This window comes from Cervus canadensis, chromosome 18, assembly GCF_019320065.1.
Source record: "Cervus canadensis isolate Bull #8, Minnesota chromosome 18, ASM1932006v1, whole genome shotgun sequence".
Lineage (NCBI taxonomy): Eukaryota > Metazoa > Chordata > Mammalia > Artiodactyla > Cervidae > Cervus > Cervus canadensis.
In genome coordinates this window covers 24,400,566-24,410,340 of record NC_057403.1, presented here as the reverse complement: position 1 = coordinate 24,410,340, position 9,775 = coordinate 24,400,566, and the positions used below count along the sequence as shown (strand labels likewise).

The following is a 9,775-nucleotide window of genomic DNA, read 5'->3' as shown; positions in this document are numbered from 1 at the left end:
AAGGTGAGTCAAAGCCCCACCCGCACCCTCTCCAAGCCTCCAGGAACAGAAATTGCCCTCGGAGATTCAGGGTCGGAACCACCTGGGCCACGTTGTGACCATTAGCCAGTGTCTTTACCTCTCTTCCCTGATGGCTCAGTTAAAGAATCCCCTTGCAATGCAGGAAACCCCGGTTCGATTCCTGGGTCGGGAAGATCCTCTGGAGAAGGGATAGGCTACCCACTCCAGTATTCTTGGGCTTCCCTTGTGGCTCAGCTGGTAAAGAATCGCCCGCAATGCGGGAGACCTGGCTTCGATCCCTGGGTTGGGAAGATCCCGTGAAGAAGGGAAGTGCTCCCCACTAGTATTCTGGCCTGGAGAATTCCATGGGTTGTATAGAGAGTGCATGGTGTCGCAAAGAGTCGGACACGACTGAGCGACTTTCACTTCCCCTCTCTGAACCTGCTACTCTCGTCTATACGAAGGAGACACGGACACAAGGGAGGCGCACAGACGACCGACTGAAGACTTTATTCGCCATCCAAGACCCCTGCACCGGGTCTCCGCCCGCCCTCCTGGGAAGGCTCAGAAGATCTTCACCAACTCCAGCTGCAGGTCCCCGCCCACCTCCAACGCGCGCACGCGCCCTGGCGGGATCCGGTACCGGAAGTGGTGGTATTCAGAGTCTGCGATCACCGCCTGCAGGGGCAAGGGGACAGGGCTTAAGGCTCCCCAGGCAACTGCGGGGTTATTCCCGGCTCGTACCCACGCGGCGTGACCTGGGCACGCACGCAAGCCCGCATTGAGGAAGAAGTCATTGAAGTTCACTGAAACCCCTTGTCATGAGGATTAAATGGGTTCACTGTTGACACCTGAGTGCTTTTTAAGCTTTGGCAGTGGATACAGTTGCCAGGATTCCTGGATCCATCGCCTTCCTCGGAAGCACAGAAAGTGAAGAACAGCGCGGGTAGTGGAGGGTCTTCAGTGACCACCCCCGGCTGGGACTTATTCTGGGTCCTGTCTTCCAAGTCGTCCATTCCCCTGTCCCAGAACTGCTACCTCCGATGCCAGTGGACAGGGAACAAGATAGAGGATGTCCACATCTTCCGGCTGGACACCCACCCTTTGAGCACTTGGCTCTCACTGTCTCGTCCTTGCTACCCACACAAGCCTGCCCTCTGACAGTAGTGCGCTTGCGCCAGGGGAGGTGAGGAACTGGGGAGGCCCTGCCCACCTTGGCCACGCCTTTGCTCCCAACCTCTGCCAAGGGCCTTCCTGGCCTTGCCAAGGGAAGAGATGTGGGCGTCGGAGCCCGCCCCTGTGGAAGAGACGCACCTTGAAGCCATCTTCAGTGGCGATGAGGAGCACGTCGAAGGGCTGCCCGCGCTGGAAGGGAATGCCTGAGCCCCGCTCCTCTGCGCCCCAGGTGCCGCGCTCCAGGGAGTTGAAGACCACCGTGGACTCGTCCAGGCGGGGGTTGAAATGCAGGGCAGCATCACTGCCCGGTTCCTCACTGCACAGCAGGTTCACATAGAACCTGGCAGGTGGTAGAGAAGAAGAGCATTGGATAGAGGAGTTACCTTTTGCCAGGGCACATCCATATTTACAGGAACCTGAGAGCCACACACCAGGGAAAGAGGGGTGGAGGACTGGAGGCCATGGGGCCCAGATTGCAGGGCACCGGAAAACCAACCGGAGACCTGGACACACATTCACCTAGACCATGGTCACTGTGCTGTGGCCTGGGTCCCCCTCATTTCCAGAGTCTGGGAGATGCCAAGGACTCATGGTCCTGAAGACCAGGGTGCTCCCAGTTTCCAGAGGGCTGGGACAATACCAGGGACCCCGAAATTCCCAGGCACTGTAGATTCTCAGAAATCCTGAAGATCCCTACCCAGGAAGCCCTAGGATTGATTGCCTAGGCCTCCTACATGCCCAGGGCACCTCTGAATCACAGGTTATATTTCTAGAGTGGCTGTGGTCTTGGACTGGAAGTCATATGATTGCCCTGGAACCCCCAGATTCTTTGATGTAGGGACCCCACCCTCACAGTCATGGGACAGATGAGTGAAAACATCAGATTCCAGAAGGGCAGAAATAGCTTGGGGATTCCAAGATCCTGGTGGGCAAAGTTGGCCTGGGGCTTTGTTCTCTGGGCTGTAAAAGTGGGGTTCACTGAGCCTGGAAACCTCCCACCCGTTAGCGCTGAGGCTCGGGGGTCTCACCTGGTAGCCTTGTCGGGGACTAAACCACGAATTCTCAACACGGTGCCCACTCGGATGCCCTCGGGCAGCGAGGTCTTGTGGGGGACGTTCTGCAGCAGCCAGAGTGGATCAGGGAGGCAGAGGAGAGAGACAAGTGGGTCAGCTGTGGGGAGAACATGACCAGGACCCAGAGCAGCAGAATCAGGGAGGAGAAAGGGCCCAGAGACACGGGAAAGAGAGCCAGGGGCAGAGAGGAACACAGAGAACCAGCAGGAAGACATTCAGAGGGATAGAAAGATAGAAAGGAAGGGGAAACCAATGGGGGAGGGATGAGAGCATGGGGCTGGGTGGGATGAACCCAGAAACCACAGCCCAGAACATCCCAGCACCCCGGAACACCCACTTTCTCCTTGAAACAGGAGCCCTCAGCCAAGCCCCAGCCCCTCCCCTCTGCCAGCGCAGCCTTGGGTCCAAACCCCCCAACCTGCACACCCCTGAGCACTCACGAAGCTCCCGGCCATGGCTGGAACAGCGGGACGGCAGTGGCGGTGGTGGGTATGGCTGCTGGGACCTTAAGTAAAAGCAGGGTGTGCCTGGCCCTGGTGACTCACCCTTTCCACACCCACCACCCACAGCTGGCACAGACCCTGGCCCTGAGGCCATGCTGGCCCAGCACCCTCTCTCTAGGGCCTCTGATGCCCCTGCCATCCCGCGGATTCCCGGGTGTACGGTCCGTCCCCTTTGAGCTAATAGTGATAGGAACAGTTAACAATAATCATCATAACAGCAGCACACAGCACGGAAGGCTCCTTGAGACACCATCCCTCCAGCCCTGCCTTCCTGCTGCCTGGTGGAGACAGAAGACTCTCCCATCCATTTCATCTTGGAAAATCTGAGTCCTGAGAGGTGAAGGTGTGAGCTGAAACTCTGCAGCCTCTCTTCCAGGTTAGGACCTGCTGCCTCCGGGCTAAGGATGGGTCTCCCCTGAAATTCCAGTTGATGCTTCTGTAATGTAATAATAACCATGGCAACAAGGATAATAATAGGAAAGGCAGCTAAGCGGGACAGGATATTCTGCCCAATGGTCAAAGCTGTATCCTTGGTGCCTAGTGCAGTGCCTGGCACAGAGTGAGTGCTCAGTAAATGTGGAGAAAGAAAGAAGAAAAGATAACGAGTAGGGCCACTGACAAAGCCTCGGGCTTGTCTGCATGTGGGAGCGACCACTGATCTCTGACAGGCCACTGAGCGTAGGGCTGCTGATCACCCTTATCTGACAGATAAGGAAACTGAGGCTCAGAAAGGAGAAGCAGTTTGCCCAAGAAACACAGCTGAGCAGAACCACGTGGACCGTGTGTCTGACTTTCTTCATCTCTGGAAGTTCCTCCCTGGTTTAGTCTGTCTCCAGGATGCTCTAGTCTCTCTGGCTGTCCTGTGTCTCTGTCCTCCCCTGTTCCTGTCCTCACATGTTCCTGTCTGTTTCTCTTCTTTGAGTCTCTCTCCTTCCACCTCCCAGAATCGCCTTCTCTCTCCCACCTGGTGTTCAGGATAAGGGAAGGGAGTTGAGGGGTGGAGGGGAAGGGTGTCTCAGGACCCACCCCCAACCCAGTCCAAGGAAGAGAAAAATGTGGGCCCCTCTGCCCAGGCCAAGTCCGCACAGCCCCAGGCTCCTGAAGGGGCATGCAGGTATGAAGGGTGGTGTGAGAGGGAGAATGCTGATAGAGGGTTCTGGAAGGCAGGGAACAGGGCAGTGCGGAGCTGAGCAGAAACTCCTCCTAGAAGCCCCGGCAGCCCACCACTCCATTTCCATCTCCCCACCCCACCCACCCCTGTTGGTGCCCCACCCAGCAGAGGGAGAAAAGGCCTGGGGCTGAGTCAGGAATGGAGACTTTGGGTGGAGACGTGCAGAATCAGAACCTGATCCACCGCCCTCAGCCTCTCAGCCTCCAGCCCCATCACTGCACAGTTGGTACAGCGGGTGCGGGCAAGTGTCTCAGAGAGCAAGGGTGGGAAACTGCATTTGGGTGGGGGCTATAGTCACCTCCATTTGGCAGAAGAGAAAGTGGGCTTAGAGAGGGCCAGCCTCTCCCCAAGGCCTCATGGGGAGGACAGGGCCAGGGGCTGGAGCTGATCTGTGTGCCAAGGACACCCACCTCATGCAGATTTTAAATAGAGAGGACAAGGACTTCCCTGGTTGGCTAAGACTCAGCACTTCCAATGCAGAGGGCCTGAGTTCGACCCCTGGTCAGTGAACTAAGATCCCAGACGTTGCAGCAGTGACATTGAAGTTAGAGAAGCAACAAAGACCCAGCACACCCAAAATAAAATAAATAAATATATTTTTAAATCTGGAGAGGACTGTGGGGTTTAAGGTGATGACATCGATGTCCATTCAGATGGAGAGTTTCCCAGAATGATGGGTTCTGTTACTCTGATCAGTAATCGTGTACCTTTTGTATATGTCATTCTGTATATTGCTGTGTATCCTGGTAGTTTATCTTTTCCTGATTTCTTCATTGTCTCTGGATATTTCTCCACATGCTGCCGACCTGCATGTCCAGGCTTGTTTTTGTTGTTTGGTCAAATGAGGCATTCAATCTGTTATCAGTCTGATTGCTGGTTCACTTCTCATAACTCAGATGTGGAATGCATTCTTATTCATCTGTGTTGATTATCTTTTTTTTAACTTTTAAATAAGTGGTGAACATAGGTATTTCCCAATACTCTTTTTGTTTTCCCAAGCTATATGCAATACTCATAAGTCAGATCACCCAGGTTTCAACATGAGTCTTGACAATATACAGACCCGGGCAACCACCACCCCAGTCAAGGTTTATCTCCTGAAAAAGTCTGCCCCCTACCACCTGCCCCAGGACACACTGTCATTCCTTAGCATTGAGCCAACACGTTCATTTGCCATGAGAATAAAAAGAAGAATGCCCAGCAGGTTGTGTGTGTCTCTCCTACCTTCCAGAATCACCTCCTGCAGAAATAACTGGGGGAGGGCTTCCCTGGTGGTCCAGTGGTTAAGAATCTGCCTTGCAATGCAAGGGACACCGGTTTGATCCCTGGTCCCAGAAGAGCCTCCATGCCGAGGATCTGCTAATCCGTGGGCCACAACTACTGAGCCCACGCTCTAGAGCCTTCATGCTACAACTACTGAAGCCTGTGTGCCTAGAGCGCTACCGCAAAGGGAAGCTGGCCACCACAGCTAGTGAGGAGCCCCACTCTCTGCAAATAGAGAAAGCCTGGGTGCAGCAACAAAGACCCACCACAGCCAAAAAATAAAATACATAAAGAAAAAAGAAACAACTAGGGCGATGTGTGCTACAACTAAGCGCTCTAGACCCCATACTTCGCAACAAGAGAATCCCGTGCAGCACAGCTAGGGAAGGCCGGCATTCTTCAATGAAGACCCAGATCAGAAAAAATAAAAAGAAACAACTGGGGCGAGAAGTAATACTAAGGACCCCCACAGTGGCTCTAGGAATTGAGAATCCAGGCTCTGTCAATGTCAGCTTCTTGGTGACTTTGGGTTGGTTTTCATATTCAGTGAAGATGTCCCAGGAGCTGCTTTGGTTTCGTAAATTACCTTTCCAGTGAAGAAAACGGCATTTTAAAAATCTGATTTTTTTTCTTTTTTTGTTTTTTGTTTTTTTTTGGCCTTGACGCACTGGGCTTGCAGGATCTTATTCCTGGACTGGGAATTGCCCTGGGCCCTCGACAGTGAAAGCTCTGAGTCCTAACCACTGGACCACGAGGGAATGCCCCCAAATTGGACTTTTCTTTTTAATTTATTTTAAAAAATTTGTGTATTTACTTGCCTGAGTCAGGTGTTAGTTGCGGCTTAGTTGCCCTGCTGCATGTGGGATCCTAGTTCCCTGACCAGGGATTGATCCCACATCCCCTGCACTGGAAAGCGGGTTCTCAACCACTGGCCCACCAGGGAAGTCCCCCATTCTAACCATTTTTTAAATGTACAGTTCAGTGGCCTTAAGTACATTCCCATGTTGTGCAACCCTTACCACCAACATCTCCAGCACTTTTTCACCTTCCCCAACTGAAAGCTGTACCCACTAAACACTCACTTTCTCTTCCCCCATCCCCAGCCCCTGACCACCATCATTCTACTTCCTGCCTCTGTGAATTTGGCTGCTCTGGTACCTTGTATAAGTGGAGTCATACTTGCCCTCTGTGACTGATGAGCATTATATACACATAAAAGAGAAAGTCAGTTGTAAATACCTGTGTGTGTTGAAAGGTGACAAATACATCACCCAAAATATGCCTTTTGGTTATAAGGATTATTTTGAGGTTTCAGCACTTGAAAAACAGCAAATACAGGAAGGTCATTCTAATCTCCACTTTTCTCCTGAAAACAGGAGATAAAAACTGCCAAGTGAAAGATGCTCTACTTGTACCCTAAGAAAGTAACAATTATATCAGCAAGGTGAGACCTAGGAAAGCCTTGTTAAAATAATTCTTGTCTGGGACTTCCCTGGCAATCCAGTGGTTAAGACTCTGTACTCTAACTTCAGGGGAACTAAGATCATACAGGGTCATTGCAGCTATAAAAAAGAAAAAAAGATTCATATCTTCCTTTAGCCTCCCCACATATTAGTTTAGTTACTTTTCCACAATTCCTTTCATTGTTCTTAACTTGTAGGAGTAGCTGCTTCTTTGTGTTTGTTTCCTTATGAGGGCTCCAGGATCATGTAAAACATTTGAATGTGTATTCATTTCTTCTGTGTTGATTTGGTATGTCAGTTTAATTCTCAGGCCTTGCTAAAAGAAAGGAAAAAAAAAGGAAGATAAAGGTAAAAATTTGCCTACCCTACCATATGTAGACATACACTTGTCTTCCTGTATTCCCACCTGGTCCCCCCAGAGGGCCTGGGAGCAGAGACATCTGAAAGGCAGTGAGCACACTTGCCCTCAGGCTTCCGTGGTGGCTGCAATGGTAAAGAGCCTGCCTGCAATGCAGGAGATCTGAGTGTGATCCCCGGGTCGGGAAGGTCCCCTGGAGAAGGGAGTGGCTACCCACCCCGGTATTCTTGCTGGAGCATCCCATGGACAGAGGAGCCTGGCAGGCTACAGTCCATGGGGTCACAAAGAGTCAGACACGACTGAGCAACGACCACTTTCACTTTTCACACACTGGCACCCAGATCTTGGTTCCTAAGGACCATATCTTTCTCTACTGAAGGAACTACTGTAGAAATGACTGTTTCCAAGGCTCAGACAGGGAGCATGCAAGATGTGCTGAGAACAACTGATTATGTCAGAGAAGAAAGAAGCGCTTACAAAAGGATGGGGCATCTGGGGCAGGTGTACGAACTCACTTGAATCACTTGAAGGACTCCCACAGACTGAATCTGGGACCATGAGATTCCTGAGTGATAACCCCGTGACTAGACTAGGAAGCCATGAGCCCATCCTGATGTTGTCTTATTCTGTTAGGGCTGCTATGACAAAGAATACCATCACCCAGGTGGCTTACAAACAACAGAAATTTATCTCTCGTGGTTCTGGTGGTTGAGAAGTCCAAGACCTAGGTGCCATTATCATTACTGAGAGTCTGATTCCTGGTTCTCACTAGCCCCCCTTGACTAGAGGGTCAAGGAACTCTCTAGGTCCCTTTATTTATTTTTGGCTGTGCTGGGTCTTCGTGGCTACACGCGGGTTTTCTCTACTTGCGTTGGGCGGGGGCTGCTCTCTAGTTGCGGTGTGTGGGCTTCTCATGGGCGTGGCTTCTTTTTTGGGGCGCACAGGCTCTATGTGCCCAGGCTTCAGTCACTGCAGCTCAAGAGCTTAGTCGCTCCTCAGCATGTGGGATCTTCCCAGACCAGGGATTGGCAGGTAGATTTTTTTTTTTTTTAATTTATGTTTATTTGGCTGTGCCGGATCTTAGTTTTGGCACACAGGATCTTTGATCTTCATCATGACATGCAAGATCTTTAGTTGTGGCATGTGGGATCTAGTTCCCTACCCAGGGGTCGAACCTGGGCCCTCTGCATTGGGAGAGTGGAATCTTAACCACTGGACCATCAGGGATGACCCTCTGGGTCCCTTTATAAGAGACTCCCACTCGTAAGGCCTGTGTCTCATAACTTTGTGTGTATCAGTCGCTCAGTCGTGTCTGACTCTTTGTGACCCCATGGACTGCAGCCTGCCAGGCTCCCCTGTCCATGGGATTCTCCTGGCAAGAATACTGGGGTGGGTTGTCATACCCTCTTCTAGGGGATCTTCAGGATTCAGGTATTGAACCTGGGTCTCTGCCTTGCAGGCAGATTTTTTACTGTCTGAGCTAGCAGGGAAGCCCTTTGTCTCCTCCTAAAGGCTCCACTTCCAAATACCATGGCACTGGGGATTAGGTTTCAACATGGGGACTTAGGGGGAGGAACATGAACATTCAGTCTGTAGCAGATGTGCATAAGAAAGGACAGAAACGATAAAAAATGGGATGAAGAATGTTTGCAGTAAGTTCTAAGTGCTTCCCCACGAAGTGTTTACTAATGACCAAAGACCAAATGTCTTTGATGGTGCAGAGACCTGGCAGGTACTGCAAATCACATGTTCAGAGTCCACACCACCAGCAACAGGATACCTGGAGGTTGTGAGCAGCTTCATAGGTGCACACAGGGACACTTCTGCCCCAAAAATCTAAGGACAAGGAAACATCAACCTGTAACCTTCTAACCTGTCAAGGTCTTGAAAGACAAAGAAAGATTGAGGAATATTCCAGACTGAAGGGGACAGAAACTAAGAAGACATGACAGCCAAATCAATGCCAGGTTCTGAACTGGGTCCTCTGCTACCAGCTCCACGGTGGCACCACAGGCAGAACTGGACAGGGGTCCGAAGGTCAGGTGGCAGTAGGGGCCCCAGGGTGAATCCCTGCCGTTGGTAGGTGGGAGAGACTGTCCTTGTTTACCCCTCACACACGCTCATTAGCGTATTCGAGGGTGGTGGGGCTGTCTGTTGGCAACTGGCTTACATGGTCCTGTATTTGCAACTAATCTGTAAGTTTGCAATTGTTTCCAAATGTTTGAGTGATATCAAAATATAAGGAGTCTTCACAGACATAGAAAGCCAATTTATAGTTACCAAAGGGGAAAGGGAGAGAGAGGGATGAATTAGGATTTGGGGTTAACAGATACACTCTACTACATATAAAATAGGTAAACAAGGCTTCCCCGATGGCCCAGTGGGAAGGAATCTGCCTGCCAATGCAGGGAGCACAGGTTCCATCCCTGGTTTGGGAAAAATCCACATGCCAAGGGGGCAACTAAGCCCATTTGCCACAACTACTGAGCCCGAGCTCTGGAGCCTGCGTGCTGCAACTACTAAGCCTATGCGTCCTAGAGCCCATGTTCTGCAACAAGAGAGGCCACTGCAGTGAAACGTCCGAGCATCTCAACTACAGAGTAGCCCCCGCTCGCCACAACTAGAGAAAAACCCTCTTGAGGCAATGAAGACTCAACAGAGCCAAATAGATAAATAAAATTATTTTTAAAAATAGGTGAACAACAGAGACCTACTGTATAGCACAGGGAACTATGTTCAATACCTTGTAATGAACTATAATGAAAAAT

At 51.0% G+C, this 9,775-nt stretch overlaps 1 protein-coding gene across 1 annotated transcript; it reads right to left on the bottom strand.

Moving 5' to 3' along the window:
- Window positions 1-491: 491 nt before the first annotated feature.
- LOC122420868 (galectin-7-like) lies at window positions 492-2,761 on the bottom strand. Its single transcript, XM_043436417.1, has 4 exons — window positions 2,690-2,761; window positions 2,205-2,293; window positions 1,315-1,516; window positions 492-678 (listed from the first exon to the last, which is right to left on the bottom strand). The coding sequence occupies exons 1-4, from the start codon at window positions 2,702-2,704 to the stop codon at window positions 565-567; spliced, it is 420 nt and encodes a 139-aa protein (XP_043292352.1). The 5' UTR covers window positions 2,705-2,761; the 3' UTR covers window positions 492-564.
- Between the last annotated feature and the right edge of the window lie 7,014 nt (window positions 2,762-9,775).

Bases quoted from the DNA above. Each gene is read 5' to 3' on its own strand.
- LOC122420868 (XM_043436417.1), bottom strand. The intron at 1,517-2,204 runs GTGAGACCCCCG...ACCACCTGCCAG, and splicing joins GTCCCCGACAAGGCTACCAG to GTTCTATGTGAACCTGCTGT. The intron at 679-1,314 runs GTGCGTCTCTTC...TTGCCCCTGCAG, and splicing joins CCACTGAAGATGGCTTCAAG to GCGGTGATCGCAGACTCTGA.